Raw genomic sequence first — 23,620 nt, 5'->3', positions numbered from 1 at the left:
AGCTTGTTTTAGTTATATTCTGGCCTTCCTGATGAGATAAGGAGTATGCAGAAATTTCTAAGTATGCTAACATGGCATCTATCCATTGGAACTTTTGTGAGTGCTTACTCTGTAGTAGGCAAGTCTCAGTGGGGAGAGCCATATTAGTATCACTTGGCTTTTGAAAAACTCATATGTCCCTTGCTCCAATATGCTACTTTTTTTCTCTCCAATAATCATTATCATACTGTGCCATTTTTAATGATGGAAATGTGTTATGGTCATAGATGTGTTGCCTTTAGGACGAGCTTGAGAATTGATGATAATAGATATTTAAATACATGAATTATGTATCATTGTTTTGATTAAAATAATCACATATATGAATGGATAAATATTAATCTTTTTAACTAACAATAATGTTAATAAAGATATTCTCTCATCTGGAGGACTTCATAGCCTAGTGGGGTAGCTGAAAACATAAATACATAGTTACAGTGTGATGTGGAATGTATCTCAAGAGGAGATACATATAAATTGCCATCGATGGTAGTGGAAAAGACTCACTTTTGCTTGGGGGAACTGTAGAGGGCTTTGCAGAAGTGAATCCATTTGGACTCAGCATAATTTGTTACCTTTAGTCATCTACTAGTTGTGATGAAGCAAATCCAAAAGTCAGGACAACCTACTAGTCCAGGAAGGTTGCTGTATTTTTATATTTATATTTTGTATTTTATATTTATATGCTGAAAATATATTTTATATTTATATTTTGTATTTTATATTTATATGCTGAAGATTGTATATTCACTTGACACAACTACAGAACCAGTCAAGTACATTTGATTGCCATCTTTATAAAATGGTATTTAAATTGTATTCTCTGGTAAGTCTCTTAAAGTGCTATCACATTTGTATTTACAAACGCATTGGTTAACTATTGTTCGTAAAAACACTAAAGAGTTGTTGAGAAATGTAATGAGAAACCAAGTGGTCTAGCAAGGCTTCTGGCTTTTTCAGACCTAGCTCTTCATGTCTAGGTCTTTGACCTGAGCAAGTGATTTGACTTTTCTAAATCTTAGTTGCTTCATCTGTAAAATGTGAGAACAATATTATCTTACTTAACAAATTGTTAATAAAAATGAAAGTCAAATAAGGTAATATATAGTCTTGGAACAGTACCTGGTTCTTAGTAACAATAACATAATACATTTTTGTTAGTCATTAAAAATTCAGATTATAACATACATAAACACTCATGATTGTGAGCCTTAAAAAAAGATCTACTCCGACTTTTGATTCCTTTCAACATTCAATTAAATTTTGAAGAAACTATTGTAAAACACACACAGACACACACATATGTATACATATGTGTGTGTGTGTGTGTGTGTGTGTGTATTTTTTTCCTTTACTCTGTTATGACAGCTGTCCACAACAAGACTGATAGAGAAAAGAAATTACTAATTGGGGTACAGGTAGTGAAAATCTTTTCTAAAGGTGTGTGTGTGTGTGTATGTGTGTTTAGATGGACTCTTGAGTTTATATTGAACTTGGATTTGAAGATAGACTAGATTACCTATACAAAATATTTAATGAGTGAGCTAATTTTTGCCCTAATTTCACAGCCCTACACATATATCTGTTCTTTCTTGGTGACTGTGTAATAATAGGAGTTGTGAGGCCCAGGAGTAACCTGGATATGTGGTCACCCTCTCAGATTTAGACCTCAGTATGACCTCACCACCATGTTAGCTTTGTATTTAAAATTAACTTATAATTAATTCCCTGTTTCAGATTTACTTCAACATCTACCTAGCCTATTTTTATATTTTAATTAGTTTTTAATCTTTTGTTTTAATGTTTGCAGGTGGGGGGATGCAATAACAATAAAACAAAATCCTAAAGCCCATAAAGCTAGAGCTGGGGATTTGTAAGAGTGAGATAGGAAGGCTCTATATACTTCATTCCTCTTCTTCTACACCACCTAAAACCATGAACCAGACTAATATTAAGCTATACCATAAAATGATGCAGTCATAGAGCAGGTCCACACTGGATACGTGCTTACCGACGGCGGTCTGGGCTTTGACTTTCCACCCTTTATTATGGGTACACCTGAATCTGCAGGTGGAGACTGAGCTAAGTTGGGAGGATTGGGATTTATTAACAACCAGAGAGGAAGACTTTGTCTAGACATAGTCTCTCAGGTATCAGTAAGCCATTGAGAACTACTAATTGTAACTGTATGAACTATAGGTCCCTCAGTGCAGTCCTGGGTCTCTCTCTAACCCCTTTCTTAATGCCATATTCCACTAAACCCTTTGCCATATTTTGGTTCCTGAACAAATTTGGTTCAGATAAAATGTAAGTGATTATAAATGAATGACTCAAATCTAGTATACAAGGTGGTAGTGTTTTGAATGGATTACTTTAGTGAACATTACAAGTAATAACAAAAAAAATAGGACTTCTTTATGCAGTGATATCTGTATAAGCTATTCAGCTTAGAGATAACCTTGGGTTTATACTCATCTGTTTTGATACATGTATAATTTGGACATCTGAGATAATATTATACATAGATGCTTATCTTCTGCCTTTCTTCACTCAGTGTTCTATCACAGCTGTAATCCTCTGCCAGTACACAATCTTATAAAATACTGATTCTAAATCTTTCATGATAGTGGATCCTGATCTTCTTTTAATGTTGTTAACCATGCTGGGGAAAAAAGAAAAAAAAAAAAAGAAACAAAAACAAACCCTTCAAAATGATCCACTTCAGATCAAAGCATCTTAGTTTTCTTGCCAAGTTAATGAAGAAATTCTGTTTTGTTTAAAAAGATTATATATGTTTTTAAATCAGTAATTTTCAAGGAAGAAAATTACCATCTAGATTAGCATCTCCCACTGTGTTGTGTCCATTTGTTTTGTTGGTAAACGGCATTATGTAACATAAAGCCAAATAAGACTGGGAAATTCCAATCCAAATTGAACAGATTCCACCACTCCACAACCTCTAGGACTTTTTGGACCTGTAATTGCTAATGTACAATGTGGATCTCCGAAGAGGGTATATAATGTATACAGTTTCCACTAAAATTCACTTGATCAAGAAATGAATTGCAAAATTCATTTCTTTGCTTGCAACTAATATCATGGGAAGAATATAGGGGAAGTTTTTGAATTTCTTATCATTTGTGCTTAAACACTGACCATAATAAAATCCTAGACAGAGCCCAGCTAAACTTGGGATGAGCATAGGCAGAATGTCCTAAAATAATGGTTTATTCAAAAAGGTGAAAGTTTCTAAGCCTGTTACCTATCCCAATTATGGAGGGAATCTGTGTATACTTCCTCCTTCTTTCATACATAAACTTTTCTCATTCTAGGAGTCAGGAAAAAGTGGTTTAGTCTATTCTATCAGAAGTTGCTCTCAATTAAAAATTTTTAAAAATCAGTTTTCTTTGGAAACATTCAATATACTTAACAAAAGAGGAAAACAATTCCAGCGTGTGTGTGTGAATATAATGTTTTTATCAGAAGGGAAAATGATGCCAAGTTGGTTATGTTAAGCAGTCAGCATGGACTGGGATGGTATTTAACCAGATTTAATATCATTAGTGCGTATGCGCTATACATTGTAAAAGACATCTATCGGTAATGTGTATTAATTTAAATGGACCTTTAAAAATACATATAGAACAAAGATCCCTGGCCTTTTGGAACTTATATGCACAGTTGTACTCTGAACTTACTTCTAACTCCCTTTCATTGCCTGTGTGTATTTGCTGCTGATTCCTCATAGTATTTGTGCCTTACCCATTGGCCATTCCTGTTTACTCATTGGACTACTGGTCTTCAGATAGGTGAGGCCTTTTGCGCTGCTTCCTGAGGTACCTTAGAGATGAGCAGAGTGGTTTCCAAGTTACTGGCTTCCTGGTGCAAACTTACTTCCCTTCACTTTGGCTTTTTAACATACATATTTAACACACATGTTATATATAACATATATGTTGAATATTACATTGTGTTAAGTTTATATTTAACACACATATATGTTTTCACTCTTTACGTATATGTTACTAGTACAAGTTCTCAATATGCCTTCATGATATTTGTTTTAATCTTGGATCTAGTATGGCACTCTTAAAAAAACAACAAAAACTTTGCCTAATACACTCGGCTTATCTATGCCGTGAAGACAGTGAGCTTTCTTACTGAATCTTAATGGCATGCATTCATTAAACTCACTATACTGTATATGCATATTAATTTACCAAATGGATTTGTAATGATTGACACAGATTTCTTATGGGAGAACTGAGACAGATGTTAGCCAGTTATACTGCTGGATTGAGTTAATAATTGAGATTTTCTTTTCTATTGAATAACAGATTGGAAAATAGACAAAGCAACACCGATATATTAAAATTAATCTACCCTTAATATACAAACATGTTCTTCAGCAAATGTAGGGAAGAAAGTCAAAGGCATTCCTACAAATCTTGACATTCATTATTTTTGTTATCAATGGAAATCTCATTTACATACAAATAAAATGTTAATTCATATCATAACCACCGAGATAGATGCATTTATACTTTTCCACGAGCTATTCTTTTTGAACTTATGTGCTGTGTTTGGCTTTTTGCCCATCAACCAGGTGAAATGTTCTAAGTTTAACAAAGAAGGATGAAGTTACACCTGCCCCATGCACACATGCAAAGTCAGATTGGACTGTTGGAACCAATAGTTACCATTGTATATAATTTTAATTGTTTTTTTTTTCCTTTGAGAGAAAAGAAAACAAAAGGAAAAATGACATATGTGTGAGGAGACAAATGATAATGTTTCTTAATTTGCTTAGTGAAATTGTGATCTTATTCAAAGCAGAATTTTTAATACATTTGCCTCTCACCTGTTATGAAAGCAAAAATAATCAATTCCCCTTTCCTTTTGATAACTCATGCTTTATTTTAGTTACTCTTTTTAGTGAAATAGGTGCATGCTTCATTTTTTCACATACATTACAGTTTCAATTAGACTTCTGGCATATAATTTTTAAAAACAAAAAAAAATGTTTTGTAATTTTCTTATAAAAGTAAAATGGTTAATGAAATCCTTTCCCCAAGATGTATATGGATATTTGGAAACTCATTTTGGCAAATCTGACCTTATTACTTACTTACCAGACTATCTCCTTTTACCTAGACTAGTACATTTGAAATGAGATATTTAAAATATAAAGAGCATAGCTCAATGAAATAAAAGCCTAATAAAATGTGTTTGGGCTAACATCAAAACTCTTTGAAAGAGGATATCTAAATAATGTGCATTTTATCTCAGAGAGTCTTGGGTTGGTGCGAGTGTCCAGATGACTATTAATGGGCTTTGTGCTCCCAAGCATATGTTAATAGAAGTGATCCTTTTGGATTAATTTCATGTGAATTAATAAGAGATTTATTTGATGGGAGTTGTTTGAAGGTGATGACATTTAAATCTCAGCAGGATTCAAGATATCTGAAAATACCTTTAAAGATTCAGGAACAATCAATTCAGAGAGAGCAGATTAAATAGACATGGATAGCAAAGAACAGGATCTGACATTGGGTTTATGAAGATTGAAGCAGTTTACAAAAAAGAGCAATCTACCATTGAAGTATTGCCCTAGAATCTGAAGAAATAGAAAACATTTAAACTCCTTCAGCAATTCTTGGGTTTATGATTTGGATAAACAGTGTTCTCTTGCATTTTATAGTTCACTTAAGCAATCTGATTTTGATCTGTATATATGGAGTAGACAGGATTCAAGGTTTTGTGTTTTTTTTTAAACCAATGAGCAAACACATATGTTCTTTAAAAACTGAACTTTATATGTCGTTCATATGGAAGCTATCTAGTTTGCTATAGGCCCCAAACTTGACCTTCCTTTTATTTTGCTATCACTTGCTTAATTCTTTAAATTCTTTGTGGGAAACTTTTGATCAAAAGAAACAATTTGCTTTTTTTCTTTCTTTTTAATTTTTTTTTATAAAAGCTACATGAAGTGTGTAATTAATAACCCAGTACTCCTAGGTTGTTGATCCAAACAAGCATGGAAGAAGCATATATTAAGGAGAAGACTATCACATCTTTCCTTTTGTGTTAGCTTTGATTTTGAACACTTGAAAGTTTTATTATCTGGAAAAACAATAAGAAAATGTCATCTGGTATTATATGTTATGATGACAAGAACTGCTACTTATAATAAGAATCATACTCAGCAGGATTTGAGACTGAGGTTAAATTATATAGACTCGGTACTCTAACTTTTTAGCCTTGTTGAGGTGTTATCCATCCATCCATCCATCCATCCGTCCATCCGTCCATCCATCCATCCAAGGAATTAATCAATTGGAAGTGCACTCAGTTGAAATGGTATTTGAAGAGATACTCAAAGGCTTTAATTTTTCTTGAGAAATAAGTATTTCTTACAATATTTTCCTTTTCTTTTTAAAGATATCCTTCTCTCTCACATGAATAATAGTAAAATTATAGTCATCTTGCTGGATGTTTAGTACATACTTAGGCTGGGTATACATTTATTGAATGCATGAATATTGGAGGAAATGAATAACTGAGTGAATGGTAGACCTCAGTGGTATTTATGCCATCCTTAATTATTGATGGTTTCATATTTTGTAGTCTTTCAGGGAAATTGGATAGAGTTTTTCTAAGGTAATAATACAGTGCCTAAGCCACTAACCAGAACCATTATAGAATCTTAGAGGCACAAAGTTTAGCAATCATATATTGTAATTCCCTCATATGAGTAAGAACAGAGGCTCAGAGAAGTGAAGGGGCCTGCCCTTGATTACATCAGCCAGTGATTCGAATCTACTTCAGAAACTAGACGTATAATTGGACATTCTTCCTTCCTTTGTTTAGGGTCAAGATGCTACAAATAGCATAGGAATTTATATCTCTTACCTTCAAGGAGTTTCTCATCTAATGGAAATAAATTCTTGTTTTAATCTGTATTGGATGGATGTGTTAGCTCTCTTTTTAAATTACTGCAGTAGTGGATTTCTTTGACTGAATAATTCATTTGATTACCTATTGCAAGGCTATTTGGAACAAGTATTTCATAAATGTATGTGTGAAAAAAATATAATTCAAAGAATTCTCTCTATATGCACATATATAAACAAAAATATACACACACATATATATATATGAAATAAAGCTAAATCATTAATGGTTAATTCAAATTATCTAGGAATAATAGAAAACTCAGATTCCTTTTGCTGTGAAGATGCCATTCTGAGAACATGAGTCACAGTCTTCTATAGAAAAAGGAATTTTTTCTTATATATTTAAGAATTTTAATTGTGAGATAAGATAGTTATCAGAATTATATTTTAAGCTCTAATGCTGATTACTTCCACTGATACTATAACATAGGAACAGTACAGTATCCTATGGTTTCTTATAATAATTTTCTTTTTCATAAAAAATACAAAGGGGCGCCTGGGTGGCTCAGTCAGTTAAGTGTCTGACTTCGACTCAGGTCATGATCTCACGGTTTGTGAGTTCAAGCCCCACGTTGGGCTCTGTGCTGACAGCTCAGAGCCTGGAGACTGCTTCAGATTCTGTGTCTCCCACTCTCTCTGCCCTACCCCTGCTTGCGCTCTGTCTCTATCTCTCAAAAATGAATAAACATTTAAAACAATTTTTTAAAAAAAATACAAAGAAAGCCTTTAGATTTGTTTTAATTTAGGAGGAAATAATTAATAATAGAAATAGGGATTTTTGCAAATGGAATGTCTTATATCTCAGAGATGAAACTACAAATAGTACATTTTTAGGAAGCTAAACATGTTTTAACCCACTTAAATATCTTGACACAAAATATATATTCATGTTATATCCGCTGTTGGAGGAGTGTATGTGTATTTGCATAGGTGGAGAATGATGTGAAGGTGGGCATGCTCACCGTTTCCACCTCACCTACTCCCTAGCCCATAGGTGAGCTTTTAATCTCACAATTAAATAGAGAGGAGTTAGCAATTTTGAGTCTTGTAGCTCTTAAATTCTTCAGTGCCTCCTTATCCAGTTCACTTTAGCCCCATTATCTAAATGGTCGTTTATAGCAGGCCTACTGTAAACTGGCATTTTGAACTACTTTTGGTAGTCAGTATGAGGGACATTACTACATAGTTAAATGAAGAGGTTTAAAATAAAGTTGCCAGAACACTCCTTGATGTGGTTATCTTCCTTCCTTCCTTCCTTCCTTCTTTTTCTTTTCTTTTCTCTTCTCTTCTTTTCTCTCTTTCTTTCTTTCTTTCTTTCTTTCTTTCTTTCTCTAATTTTTTTATGACCATTACTATAATATCTGCCTCAATAATTTCACTTAGATAATAAAGATGATGTTATAATGATGGTTCATCATGATTTTATGAACTTCTATATCAAGAGCAAAAATAAAAGATTACTAAAAATAGCTAAAAAGATGGCATGTGTTCTAGCGTGTCATGTTTCTGTAACTGTTGGTTCGGAAGGCTTACGTAGATCTCAGTTCTTGATGGCATTGCAGGGACTCCTTTCTCGGCCACTTGGTGTGCACGGCTACTATGAGTTTGGAAGACATTGGCAATGGGTACAACTTCTTGTCTTCAGCTGTGACTGTACAATATCAGTAGATACACTTTATATCTTTTGCAGAAGCATTTCCCCTCCATGTTTACTAACCAAGAGTATTTATCCCCACCCCAGCGTAGGTAAGTATTCTGGTCCTTAGCCTTCGGGAGTTTTAGAGGTTAAATCATACATCACAGTCTTTTGTGAAAATGACTTCTGTAATCTTTTATATCACGCTCCTTCTTCTCCTGCTGCTTTATTAAAACCCAGGGGAGGGAAGATCTTGCTCAAGGTTTGCTCATGCATTTATTAGGTATCTTTCAAGCAGCGTGCGGTGCTGGCATATAAATGTATTTTAGGTGTGATACATTAAAGCCTATTTACATTATTTAGGAAGGAAAATATTTTTTTGTTTTGTTTTGCAGATGTACAGATCAGCTCTCAAAATGTCTTCTGTGTCTTCCGAGCGTCTTCTAAGACAATTGCATTAGCCTCCTGCTAGTTGACTAATAGAATTAATAATTGTAGAAAGCACTCTAAAGCCACATGCCTTATGAAGTCAATGCTGGGTATGATTTTACAAGTATGTGATCTATTTTTTCAAGTGAAAATGTTAACTGGAAAAGTTCTTGGCACGCAGTAAAACATCATGCAATCTGTTATGTCTCTTAAAGATAATAACTTGAGGGTGGCTATAGTCTTACGATATCTAACTTATGACTTGTTAGGGGAGTTTCTTTCACTTAGAAGTATTGCAAATGTGCTTATATTTACATAATATGTCATTCTCAAAAGTTATGGTGATATAATTCCAGTAAAAAATTATTTTTCTATAACTACTTCAAAGTATAGTCAACTAAATTAACCAGGATTATTTTTCTTGAAGAAACTAAAAAGAACATGCCCCTTCCACCCACAACAAAAAAGAAAACACAAATGACCTTTCTGATACTTCTTTGAAGTTTTAGCAGTTTAACATTATTTGTGATGTATACTTTTAAGGTCTGTGTTCAGCATGAGGAGTCAGTGAGTCATATGGGTTCCAAAGTTCTGTTCTTGGTGGAAGAGGGAACTGAAATTTGAAAGGATGAAAATTTAATTAAATCATGTTTTCTCTTAGTTACTGTAATTGCTGGTTCAGTAGTTTTTAAACTATGACCTATTACTTTTCTTCATGATAACAATAAATCAACAAGGTCTAATTTTTTTTTGTTTTGCAAAACAAGTGAAATTTTTCCATATTAACATATTTATATCTATTCACTGTTAAGTATTTTATCTTAGTTCCTTGCTCTGTAAAATGTTGCTGTTTTTCTAATCACCTTGACATTAATATATGGACAGAAACCATTTTCTCTTCATTTTAATGGAAAGAAAATCTTAACGAATTGGGTTATTTCATATTCATTTCTTTATGAATCCTGCCTTTCATATAGATTTCTGTTTTTCTGTGTAACCTTATTTATTTCATTGGGGTGCATTACTGTTAGGTTTTATTTCCATTAAGAAGATGATCTTAAAATACAAATGATATGGTTGTTCAGTATTTGTCCAAGAAAAGATTAAATTGCAATAGTTCCTAAAGACTTTTATGTGTAATGGAAAAAACAAACACGAAATTCTGGAGGGAAAGGCAAGAGATGCTATAGCAAATCATTACATTTGTATGTGTAGTAATGGCTGATACTCTATAAACCAGGATGTCTTTTTCTTTAGGCCATGGTAAGAACAGCATTTTTTAAAAATTCAAATTCTTGTTTAAATAATAACTGGTTTCTTAAACTTCCTTTTTATTATTATTTTTTTTCATGTTTAGTTTTCCTTTTGTTGACTACCAGTAAAATTGCCCTCCACTCTTCCATGTGTTGGTTCAAGTTCCCAAATTCTGTCACTTTTGACAGAGGACCAGGGGTCTCTTAAAGTGTTGGCATCAACCAATAAGACATGAACATGCAAACATTAAAAAATAAATACGTTAGAGGCGCCTGGCTGGCTCAGTCAGTGGAGTGTGCAACTCTTGATCTCGAGATCGTGTGTTTGAGCCCCATGTTGGATGGGGAGATTACTGGGAAAAAAATCTTAAAATAGATAAATAAATAGATAAATAAAAATAAGCTGACCAGTATTCCATTTTTTTTTTAATAAGCAGTGGTTACCTAGCTTAGTTTATTTTAGGACCCAATGATAATGACACCAAGGTGAAGACTCACTCCCTGCTCCCTGCCTTGACCAGGCAGGTTTACATGGCTTCATGACCATCAGTGGTACTTGAAACTTCAACCCTTCATCCTATCAATGTTTTTGTTGTTGTTGTTGTTCCAGGAGGAACATATACAGATTCTGTGCATATTTGTTGGCTCATGTTATTGTTGTACTAAAAAGAAGAGTATACTTTCTTTAGTGCAGTTAATATTTTTTGACATTATTTTTGTAAAGTGAATTTTCCCCTTGCAAATGATTCTTTATAGTCAACCAGGGCATTAACTTGGCTCAGTGATTCATATTATACACATTTGCTTGACCAGCTCTTCAGAAATGAAGGTACATCCATATATGTCCAAAGCCAGTGTGGCTCCTCAGCACTTGTGAGAAATTACAGATGAGAATGACTAAAACGTGTTATTAATTTGGATTTTCTCAGGACATGTTGGATAATCATGGTGTAACTAACTCTGTTAAATCTGCCCCTGTGGCAGAGTCAGCTAGTAAAGAGGACTTGTCTTATTAGTCAGTCACAGGTGGATTTTCCTATGGGACATTTGGGGTGACAACTGACGGCATTTGCAGTGTTTCGGCTGGGAGATTAAGGGGACATAAGCCATGAACCTCGGTTCTGGACTAGCCTTAGTTGCTGCATTTTTTTATGGACACACCACACAAATTGTTTCTTATCTCCTCATACTGAAGTTCTGATTCATTAGACTCCAGTAGGGGAATTTGTCACAGTATTCTTATTTTGACCATTCTCCTTGATGGCACTAACTTGAAAGGCACAGTCGAGGCAGCATGTGAAGGTGAACCTTGGGGAGGGTGCTGATAGTTGGCCATTCCAAGCTACAAAATGACAGCATCATATGATTCAGTTTAATATTTTACTTTAGTCCATCTCCAGCTTGCTCCTGAGGGTGAAATTGATACTGTTTCCACCTGGTTGTGCTAAGAATCCAGGACTTAGTTAGCTTCCCCATCATGCTACATAGAGTCCTAGTAAAAGCCAACCTGGTCACTCTGATATGGACCAGGTTTTCCTCCTAACGTTCAGGCAAGCTCTCCAATTGGGGCTTAAAGAAATTTATCGGTAGGACAGAGATGAGACATTTGTTACCCTCCATTCCTGAAAGTAATAGGGCAGTTTTCACTTTGTTTATAACATGCTGTTTCTGTCTTTTGACTATGAGGATATTTTGGTTGAAATTACATTTATAGCTTGGTTGCACAGTATGTAACCATATTGAATTCCAATTTATGTTGTTTATATACATAGCATATAAATAAACGTGTAATATATATTCTGTAAACATAAATGCATATATATTTCATAAACATAGCATGTGTATTTATTATACATAATATATAAGGTTTATAAATAAGCATGTATACAGCATCAACTGTACCTGAAGAAAGTGAGCAAAAAATATCATTGGCAAACAAGAATAATAGGAAAGATAGAGCTATCAATGACAATAAATATTTTGGTATTCATAAAACCATTTAAAAATAGCAAATGAGCCACTCTATGACAAAAATAATTCTAAATGTAAATATTTGCTTTAGTCTCAGGTGGTTTTTTTTTTTTTTTTGCTAGTTTTCAAACATTTTTTTTCCCTAGAGGAAGATTTTTGTATGCACCTTGAAAAAGCCTCAAGTAAGAATAAGTAAAATGTTCTATATTAGGTTGCATCTCTGTAACTTTCAAATAACCTCGCATTTCCTTTTCCCTTGCATTTTTACAGATATGGTCCGGAAAAAGAACCCCCCTCTGAGAAACGTTGTTAGCGAAGGCGAGGGCCAGACCCTGGAGCCTATAGGTACAGAAAGAAAGGTGTCTGGAAAGAACAAAGAATTTTCTGCAGATCAGATGTCAGAAAATACAGATCAGAGTGATGCTGCAGAACTGAATAATAAGGAGGAACATCGCTTGCATGGCCAAGATTCATCCTCTAGCAGCAAGAAGGGCCCCAAAAGCTCCAGCCTGAGTGAGAAGGCTGGCTTCAATTATGAAAGCCCCAGTAAAGGAGGAAACCTTCCCTCGCATCCACATGATGAGGTGACAGATAGAAATATGTTGGCTTTCTCATCTCCAGCTGTGGGGGGAGTCTGTGAGCCCTTGAAGTCTCCTCAACGAGCAGAGGCAGATGACCCTCAAGATACGGCCTGCACCCCAGCAGGGGACTCATTGGAGACGAAGGAAGATCATAAGATGTCACCAAAGGCCACGGAGGAAACAGGGCAGGCGCAGAGTAGTCAAGCCAATTGTCAAGGCTCAAGCCCAGTTTCAGTGGCCTCCAAAAACCCACAAGTGCCTTCAGATGGGGGTGTAAGACTGAATAAATCCAAAACCGACTTACTGGTAAATGACAACCCAGACCCGGCACCTCTGTCTCCAGAGCTTCAGGACTTTAAATGCAATATCTGTGGATATGGTTACTATGGCAATGACCCCACAGATCTGATTAAGCACTTCCGAAAGTATCACTTAGGACTGCATAACCGCACCAGGCAGGATGCTGAGCTGGACAGCAAAATCTTGGCCCTTCATAACATGGTGCAGTTCAGCCATTCCAAAGACTTCCAGAAGGTCAACCGTTCCATGCTTTCTGGTGTGCTGCAGGACATCAATTCTTCAAGGCCTGTTTTACTAAATGGGACCTATGATGTACAGGTTTGTGCTTTGTGTTGTTCTCTCTTTATACAGAAAAGGTTACTGGTAATGAAGTGTGAATTCTTGCACGCATGGTAAAATCAAGTTCCCAGAACCAAAGGGGTAGCCTGCTAGATTCAGCGGGAGGATGGACACACTCCATAGCCAATTTATCCAAATGTGTATTCAGAGGGGTCTTTAATCTCTTATCATGGAAAATAGTCCCAATATCTCTATTAGGTTGGGAAAAGCCTTTTCACAGGATTAGGTAGGCTTCATATTTCTAGAAATATTTCGTGGTAATTTGGTGTTTTCACAGTCTTCCCAAAAATGGCACTCATCTTTGTAGTTCCACGTGATAGTAGTATATGCTTTGTTCTAATCTTAGATTAGAAATCTTTTGCTATAGTCTTTGCTTCAGTGAGGATCTTTCCTGTGTCTTGCATTAGGATTTAATTTTATACTCGGCCTGGCATCAAATTGGAGTCGGTTTGGGTCATATGGACAGTTACACAGATATACTCCAGAAAAAGCAACCTAATTGCAAATGAAAATTTGGAAATAAAAGTTTACATTGATTATAAAGAAGTCAACGTGATTGTAAGTAGTAGGGACACCAGAATGACCTTGGTGCAGGCCAATAAAGCATTCCTTTCCGCATTTAAGGAAAATAGTAATTTATGAAAGCATTTAGCAGTAATTTAGATTTCTGCCTTTATTAAAACTGGCATACCTTTTTGATCTACTCTTCTGTCTTTAGTTTATGGCATATGTGAAATGGAAAAAAAAATCTACCATTTCAAATAGAATGAAAGGCAGAACTGATGCTAAAGAAATGTATTCATTTCATTTTAAGCAATTTTAGCCAGTCAGTACTCATGGTCAGCTTGAGAAAGTGTATTCGTTTCTGTTACCATCTGTAGTTTTTTATTGTATTATGCGGCCAGAGGATTTCAAAACATATTAGGTTTAATATTAACCTTCTTTAGGAATGATCAGAAGAAGTACCAGAGAACTAATGAAATTACATCATACTTATCTGACCTCCTAATTCCCTTAAAATATCAGTCATTTTGATCAACCCAATAGCTCTAGCACATTGGCTGTAGACCTCTTTATTGACCTAGTGCCAATTAAGAAAGGCAGGCAAGGGAATTCTAAATAACAGGTAGTGAACTTATTTCAGTACTTGTAAAAAAGAATCAGAGGAGAAATTTCCCAAGCCTTTAAAAATGTCAGAACAGCAATCTTATCACTTTCAAAGGGAGATAGGAAGAACTCTTAAAAAGCCAGTTTCATCTTTGTAGAGCTCTCTTAAAAATTCCATCCTGCTTTGTGAATTTCCACAAATAGAATTATTTCTGTGGAGCAGCAAATTAAGCCAACATAGTTATTATGCATGAAAGCCGCATGCTTTGAACTGCTGTCTTATTAAAGATCATTTCACTGTCTTATGTCAGATACACTCTGCTGTCAAACCATGATTGGAAAGCAAATACGTGTTTTAGATAAAAGGGTTAGAAGTGAATAATGTCAGTGTGTGAACTGGTGTTTTATAATTAGCAAGTAATATGATGTTAATACCTGGATTTCCGGCAGGAGTTTCAGTTTGTTCACTCTGGGGACAAGTTCTGAAGGCAGCTGATCTGGGCTGTCAGGAAGGCTCTAAAATGAAGATTACTAAAGGCCGATGGTTTAGAAGAATTCAGATTTTTAAACACACTTCCATTTCCCCCAAACAGTTATTTGTTAGGTTCTTAGTTATTTATAGTAAAGTTTATGTTTGGGTAGAATGAGCTGGACACTTTTCCTGGGCAGTGATGTTAGAAATAAAACAGATGTGTGAGCTCTCCGAGTTTGAACTAATAGAAGGAGAAATAAAACAGCTGATCCTAAACTATGCTGTCTACTAAGTGCTGCAGAAGCACCCAGTAAAGAAGACAGAAAGGGGTAGGAAATAGCATCCAGGGAGATAATCTTGTTAAGATCAATTTTTTTTTTCCAGAGAAATAATATGGCTAAAAATAGAAAAAAGCAATCTGTGGGAAAAGCAGATGATTATTTCAAAGAAACGATTGGATTTAGAAGCAAGTCTAAAGAGAGTTAACTTTTTTCAGCGTAGGAATAGAACACTAAATACACTTTTAGGCCAAATGCTGATCTTGAGGACTCGGCACATGCCAGATGTTGATGCAGAAATGTGTCCGAAGATGAGTAACTTATTAGTACTTTTATGCTGAAATAAATATTGAGCGGCTTCCCTGTATGCCTAAACTGAATAAAAGCACATCTGAAATTCCCCTTTTTACCCGCAAGGGTTTGTGTGCTGAAATGCCGTTCGAGGGCCTTCTTTCCTTGGCTCTGGAACTGTGTGGGGACTAAAAGCTGTGCAGGATAAAATGCTGACTGTAGAATTTCTTTAACACGGTTCTGTCAGACATTTGTAGTAAGTTAATGGCTGTGTGTGTATTCTGATAAAAAGATGTTGGTAAATATGAGTGTTACAGACGAGTAATCATTCTATTTCAGGAATTATTTATATAAATCTGTAATGTAAGCTAATAATAAATGTAACGAATGACCAATTCATTAATCTTTTTCAATTAAACTGGCCTTTTTTTTTAAACATTCAGGACAGTTGGTGGTTAATGATAGATTTATGACATTTTAGGCAAAAAAAAAAAAAAAAAAGCCAGAAGTACAGGACATAAGAACTCTGTGGCTTTGATCTGTATTATAGTTTGACACGGATGATTTTAAATAATTTGAACTGACTCAATTGCAAACATAAGATATACCATTGGGAAAAAGAAATAATTTAAACAAATGTTACGATTTCCAGTTCCAAGTTCAGATTATTTGACATGTATTTGTGGGAATAATTGAAGTTTAGACACACTTGTACTGACAAGTATTCACTTCTGTGTAAATTTTATTACAAATAGGGAAGTCAAAGAATTCTATATTCCTTTAAAAATAGCACCAAATAACAATGTTTCTTTATACTGCAGAGTTAGATAGAGCCCCAGTTGGATAATGGAGCCCCAGTTGGATAATAGAGCCCCAGTTGGGTAATGGAGGCCACCTTAAATGGCCATATCATGAAACTAGGACAGTCTTCCCTGAGTGTTGAATTCAGATCCTCCCCGTCATATGTCGTATGTTGAGGTAGCATGCCCAGCCCTGAGATCAGAAGGCATGCCAATTCTTTACCAAGAAAAACAAGGAAAGATATAATGGCTAGCTTAGAGCTATTTGACTCGATTGGGATGTTAGTTTTTTAATTTTTAAATGTAACCTGGGTTTTATCAATTGTTATGCCTAAATTTTTTTAAAATAATGGATGTAACATGATTGGTAAGCCCTTCCTGTAATTTTTACTACCTGTATTCAGCCTTTGAGGCTCACATATAGACCATAATAGGACAAGAGATTGAGTTCTTCAAAAAGTAATTACAGCTTCTTTCTTTGTAATCTGCTTTATTATGCTTATATTTAAACCATCGCTGAATGGAGGCCGAAGTTGTTAAACATCGACTTTGCTGTTTCATTAGGGCTTAATGTGCTGTGCATTAGGGCATTTGCGTCATCTTTATGGGGGAGCTCTTAGTCCTTAGATCAGGTTATAAACGTCGGAGTCCTGTCAAGATGTGCTTCCCACGGGAAAGTGTTGAAGCTATCCCAAGTTTATAAATGCTCACAAGGTACATGTTGCCTTTCCTTATTAGTGTACCTTTTCTGTTATTCTGCATTATTCAAGACTCCCAGAAGGGAGCTACAGGATTCCAGCTATTAAATTTATTTTGGCCTTTAATGAAATTTTAAGGTTAATAGAAAAATCTCACTATTAACTTACCAGTTACTGTCTTGTGTCTGAGCTAGGAGCACTACATTTCTGTTCTGTAAATATTTTTATCAGAGTTGCACAATATGTCATGTTAGAAGCAGGAAGAACAGATTTTAGAGATAGGAAGTCATCCTTTGTATTTGTGTTTTCAACATATTTAACTCTATGAGCTTTATAGACCCTTAACATATGGCAGTACATTGATTTGAACAGGGGGTTAACAGCTTGGTCTGGGGGAAAAAAAAAATCTGAGAACTTTAATCTCATTTTGGTTTATTTTGACTTTTCTTGAATTTTGCTTCCAAATATTTATTTTTTGCCCTGGAGTTTCCTTTGATCTGGAGTAGGAGGGAAGTGGTAGATCTTAGCAGGTTCTGTTTCTTTGTTTTTCTGAGTTGAGGACAATTGCACTTTAGAACAACTGGTGAATGAGACTTTAATCACTTCAGACTGTCTATAGAGTACAGAATGTTTGTCATATGAACCCATACTTGTTTTCAGGTCTGTGCCTCTTTAACAAGTAATAAAGTGTGCAAAATAAAACATATGCTCACCCTAGGGCCATCAAACAAAGTAAAGTTCTGGCATTTGCCAGGTTATTTTCCTCATCAAGATGGCCGAGCTGGATAGTGTAGCTTCCCAGGGAGGGGGGTAGAGTAGTTTGACTGTCTTCACTAATCCTTTCACCTGCATGTTGGTTAAATCTCCATGTGGCTTTGTTGCAAGAGAGTCAGTATGAGGAATGTCAATCTCTCCTTGATTTTCAGTTTTCTTGCTATCATTTAAAGAATGTGTATCACTTTCTTGAATATCAGTATTTCTCTCTAGGCAGAATGTTGAGAAGAAGAAATCCATGGTTATTAGTGCATCGAATCAAATTTAGCATTATTCAACTCTTAATACAAAATGTTTTAAAAAATTAAGAAAAAAAAATGATCCTCAAATCTGCTAACCATATCAAGTCAGCAGGTCAGTCAGTGCATTTTGTTTCTTGGGTCATTGGAATTACGGCATACATGGAGCTGTTTGGAAACATGGATTCATAAGTAGTGCCCAACACAAGAAAGTTTGGAGGGACGGGTTGCATGAAGTCTGTTTCTGAGAATCTAAATTAGACCATAGACCTCTTGAATTCTTCATCATATGCTTTTAGTTTGAAGTAAGTGTTAGGAATTTTCAGAATATCAGAGAAGATCATGGCTTTAGTTAAATTGGAAGTCAGATGTAAAATTTATTTTTCTGTATTTTAATTTGATTCATACTTTTCTTATCAATAACTTATATAATCAAAATTGTACGTATCTTTCGGGTTGTCTTCCAATTTTGGATTCACTTCTGACAATAGCTAACAATTGATTAAGGGTTTCTTTCATGCATATGTAGATCTAAGCTCTTTATGTGGATTAATTAACTTATCTTCATAAAAACCCTTGATGTAGACATCACTATTATGTCCATTTTTTTTTAAGTGAGAAAGTAGGCATAGAGGAATTCAAGTAACCTGTCCAAGATCACACAGATGTGTAAGTAGGGTAAATGGGATGTAAGCCAGGGTACACAGGCTGCCGAAACCTTCTTCACAACCACTATAACATGAACTTCTCAAATACAAGACTGAGTTGACTTCAACTACAAAAGCAAGGAAGAGAATCCAACTGCATGTAAGGGAGGAGATACAAGACTGGTACACCAGGGCTCTTTGATGCATCCTCTGGGAATCACATTGAATTTGGGGACTTCAGTGATTTTTTTTTGAGATTGTCTCTTATCCAGTCCATGCAGTGTAATGCTGCCTTATTGGAACTTAGTAGACTCATAATTGAAATCATTGAAAAGAAAATAGCGTTGCTGATTTGCCTTTTTTTTTTAATTACTGTGATTCATTTCTACTGGTATTTTTGCTACAGAAGCTAGTTCCCATAGAGCGAGGAAGGGCCAGATTTTGATTTAATCAATCAAGGGTGCAATGCTTTATCCCCAAATGAAGCAACATTTTATCCATGTATTAGATTTGTTTTATATTCCCCTCATTTGGAGGACTTTGGTTTAGAGATTTGTGATTTAATATACGGCCAGAGAGTTGTATTCTTCTCTTCTGGTTACTAGGCACAATCCAGGAGTTGGTTTATCTATGAAGGTTAAATATTACGGAGATTCATCCAGCTCCCATTTATGTTCTCTATTGCTGTGTAATTAAAGTTTTATTCTTTGCTCGCAAGTAAGTATAGGAACGGGTGTGAGGCACAGAAGACACCAGAGTGTCTTCAGAGTGTCTCATGTGCATGTACTGCACACCCCAAAGGAGCTCAGAGCCCTGTGGTCTCCCTACATTCTGAAAGTGAGGGGTGAGGCCACAGGGAGGGACTTGAGAAATACTTCTCCTCTTGCAGCCCCCCTTTAATACTTAGATGACTCACTGATGTCAGCCTGTCAGCCTGAAGAACACCTGAATTCTTTCATGAGTCCACTAACATATTTGGGTATCTTATAATAAACAGTGGTTTGTTCTAAGACCTGTTTTTCCAGCTGATGGGAGGCTGCACTGGCATCTCAAAGTCAACCTGCCTAAAGTTAAAGTTGTTAGCTCCTTCCCTAATGGTCCCCCCACCGCTCGCCCTTTCTAATGTACTCCCATTTCCAAATTGGTGGGGCTGGAAATACCACAGTTACCCTGGATTTCTTTCTGATGTGTATCTCCCCCCAAACAATGGAGTAGTTTGCTCTGGTCTTCCCCGCCTGATGCTTCTATGGCCCCCACCCTTCATGTTTACTTAGTAGATTCTTAGTGGTTTCCTAGTTACTTCTTGTCTCTTTCTGATAGCTTCTGTTCTCTTCTTTTCCTTTCTCTTCAGCTCTTGCCTCAACCCCATACCTTCCTCCATCGCTCCTCTCCTTTTCCTTTCTCTCTTTTCTCCTTCCTTCTGCCTCTGTCCTCCTTCCCTTCCTCCCTCCTTTAATTAATTTTTAAAAATTCTGTTTAGAGATCCATCATCCTACATTTTGTAGGAAGTATAGGTCTACTTTCTAGAAAAGGTGTATCATTTTAATTATACTTACATAATTAAATATAACTCTCCAGTCTCTCCACCATTCTCCAAATCTTCTCTCATCCCCCAGTCTCCCTTCACATTTCCCTAGAACAGCTTGCACCTTTTCACTGCCATTCACACTGGACTCACTTTGCTTCCTGCACCTGTAGAGCCTTTCCACAATCACTGCCTTTGAGGCTCATCTCAAGTGGCAACTCTGTGTCCCCCGCTCAGTTTCTCCTTCCAGAAGCTGACCTGGCCCTGCTGCTTGGGTCCTCTTCCTCTGTGTTGTCACAGAACTGGGTTCCTCTCCCAGCAGAAGCACATGCACTCTACCGTCCTTGTCATTTATTTCCTTGTGAACTCTCTGCAGCAGCCCACAGACACGTGGGGTTTTGGACCCTGTCACTTCTGTGTGTGTCGTCTGTGTTCGGCACACAGGAGGCATGCAACAAAGCACCCTTCCCTAGAGGAAGGATGTTCCACGGTGCCACCACTCTGTTTTCCACTTAAGACGCTCTTTAGCACAAATACCCAATTCTTATTTATCTCCATTAAGAGCCGGTGGCACAGGTAGGTCAGATGCAGGAGAGGGGTTAGTTCTGTGGATAATGCCCCCAGCCTTATAATTCACCTGCATTACATTTTCTGTTTTGTTTAGCATTTTTCCTTGTAAGACAATGTTTTTCTAAACTGTTGAGACTGACTTTAAGATTGATTGGTATTCTGTCAGCCCAAATACCAAATAATCATAGAGACTTAGTTCAGTTTATTACGCTGAGTGATGTAGGAAAACCAGTAGGGGTGGACTCTTGATGGCTGCAATCCAAAAGCTGATAATAACAATGTACGTAGGGGCGCCTGGGTGGTGCAGTCGGTTAAGCGTCCGACTTCAGCCAGGTCACGATCTCGCGGTCCGGGAGTTCGAGCCCCGCGTCAGGCTCTGGGCTGATGGCTCAGAGCCTGGAGCCTGTTTCCGATTCTGTGTCTCCCTCTCTCTCTGCCCCTCCCCCGTTCATGCTCTGTCTCTCTCTGTCCCCAAAATAAATAAACGTTGAAAAAAAAATTTTAAGAAAAAAAAATGTACATAATTTAATTAAAATTTTTATTATTTTTTTTTAATTTTTAAGACAGAGCAAGAGCAGGGGACGGGCAGAGAGAGAGGGAGACACAGAATCTGAAGCAAGCTCCAGGCTCCGAGCTGTCAGCACAGAGCCCGACACAGGGCTCGAACTCACAAGCTGTGAGATCATGACCTGAGCTGAAGCTGGATGCTTAACGGACTGAGCCACCCAGGCGTCCCAAAAATGTGCATAATTTAAAATATGCCGTGTTTTATACTTAAAGTCAAGTTGAGTTTTGGTTATCCTCCCACAAAAAATATGGTTGGCTCTTACAATTCAAAAAACTGTTTGGATTTGTTCCTTATTTTTAAGGAGGGTGTTTATTGGCGTTACGGCAGGGACCACCAGGAGCAGCAGGGATAGGATGTGATAGCGGGGGGCTAAGAGAGTCGCCATCTAATTCGATTTGTTGTTGGAATGTTTAAGCATGTAGTCTCTCCCAGAGACTGCAGCACCCCCCATGCCGCACGGTGCTTTCTGAAGCACTCTCCAAGGCAGAAATGCTGCCTATGTAGATTAACACATTCATTCCGACTATAGCTATTTTCGGCCAAGATCGGCCCTGACAGATTTCTTCAAGCTCTTTGTAACTTCAGTATTTGAACAGTGATTTTTAACAACTTAGCTTTTTATTAAGTGAAGGTTTTACTTTTTTGACTAACAGCCCATAACCTCAAGTCCCCTTAAATTAGTACCCTCCTAATTGTCTCTGTTGCTATCAATTATAGTACTTGAAAGTGAACCACATCTGAGGAAGAGTTTGTGTTTAGTTCAAACACCTCTTTTTGTTCCGCTGACAATAAGTACATGTGCTGAAGTGTCATTTTGGGAGTTCTTGAGGCTTCAAAAAATCTTTTCCTTTGACATATTTTCTTAGATATCATTCTTACCAGTTTTTATTCCATATTATTAGAAGGAAATAAATTAATTAAGGTTAAAGTCTTTGAAAAAAAGCCAGCCTTTTATGTTTTTAACTTCAACAGTGAAACAGTTTTGTGAAAAGACATATGTAAATAAATTATAAACAAAGGCCAATGAAACATACTACATGGAAGGAATAGTTTTTAAAACTAACTTAAAAATGGAATAAAAAGCCATCCTAGTCCTTATTCAGTGAAAAGTAACTTCAAATCTGTTCTTTTTCATGCCTTCACAGGTAAGTTGGTTGTTTCTAAACTGTAACTCATAAACAAATGGCTCCCTAGTCATTTGTTTTTGGGTGAAAGATACATTTTGTTCAGTTTTTTGAAGAAGCCCAAATATGTCAGGTTGAGTCAACGGTGGGGGGGAGGTGTGTGAATTACAATCACTTTTTTTTTATCCCAGGTAACTCAGGGGATTTTGGGGGGGGGGATTTCCATCTATGCTCACATCTCCCATAATGACTCCATTCAACCCAGATATATTGAGCCCTTACTTGCGTCCAAAGATGAATAAAATATTATTCCTTCAGTCCAAGAAGGAATATAAACAGAAACATGTGCTTAGTAACAACAGAATCCTACCTTTTCATTTACAGCTAAGAATACTGCGATTGACAAGTTTATGAATTTGTCATGGAATGACTTCACCATTTTCCCACTATGTAGTCTTTTCATCCGCTTAGCACGAGCAATTACATTAGGTAGTTCATTTTATTAAATAATAATCCCATTCATGTGACTAGTACTGTAGACTGTGCTAACATGGTATTCACTAGCTACATGTGCCCATTTAAATTTCGGTTAATTTAAATTCGTGAAAAGTTAATAAAAATTATTTAAATCAGTTCTTTGGTTGCACTAGCCCTGTTTCAAGTGTTTAGTAGCCACACGTGGTCCGTGGCCATGGTAGAGACAGGGTAGATTGCAGAACATTTCCAGCATCTCAGAAAGTTCTTTTGGACGGTACTGGTCTTCAGTTTGCAAATCAGTTTCAGGTACATTCTCTAAGTTGATCCTCACAATAATCCTGCAAGATAGCAAGGTGTGTACATTGACATCCAGAAAGGTGAGGAAACTGAGGTGCCAGGAGGTCCAATAATGTGTCTTTGCAGAGACTTATGTTATAGAACTTCCCTTGGGAGCAAGCAAATCCAAGTAATATGAATACAAATGAATAAAGACTTTCATCTACAAATCTTGATCTTCAAATGCAGTAGTTTACAGGCAGAGAGGTG

The 23,620-nt window shown here is 36.3% G+C and overlaps 1 protein-coding gene across 4 annotated transcripts in view; it reads left to right on the top strand.

Annotated features, from left to right (window-relative positions):
• Window positions 1–23,620, top strand: part of TRPS1 (transcriptional repressor GATA binding 1) — a 259,654-nt gene that overhangs the window by 35,299 nt on the left and 200,735 nt on the right. For 3 of the 4 annotated variants that reach the window (XM_047842490.1, XM_047842491.1, XM_047842489.1), the window contains one exon: window positions 12,555–13,483. In XM_047842490.1, the coding sequence (XP_047698446.1) occupies window positions 12,557–13,483 (927 nt within the window). In that variant the 5' untranslated portion in view covers window positions 12,555–12,556. Of the gene's footprint in view, window positions 1–9,026; window positions 9,185–12,554; window positions 13,484–23,620 lie in introns of all 4 variants that reach the window. The other variant, XM_047842488.1, reaches the window with a different exon arrangement.

The sequence above is a fragment of the Prionailurus viverrinus genome, chromosome F2, assembly GCF_022837055.1.
Source record: "Prionailurus viverrinus isolate Anna chromosome F2, UM_Priviv_1.0, whole genome shotgun sequence".
NCBI lineage: Eukaryota > Metazoa > Chordata > Mammalia > Carnivora > Felidae > Prionailurus > Prionailurus viverrinus.
The sequence above is the reverse complement of the archived record's forward strand: the minus strand, read 5'-3'. Positions and strand labels throughout refer to the sequence as shown.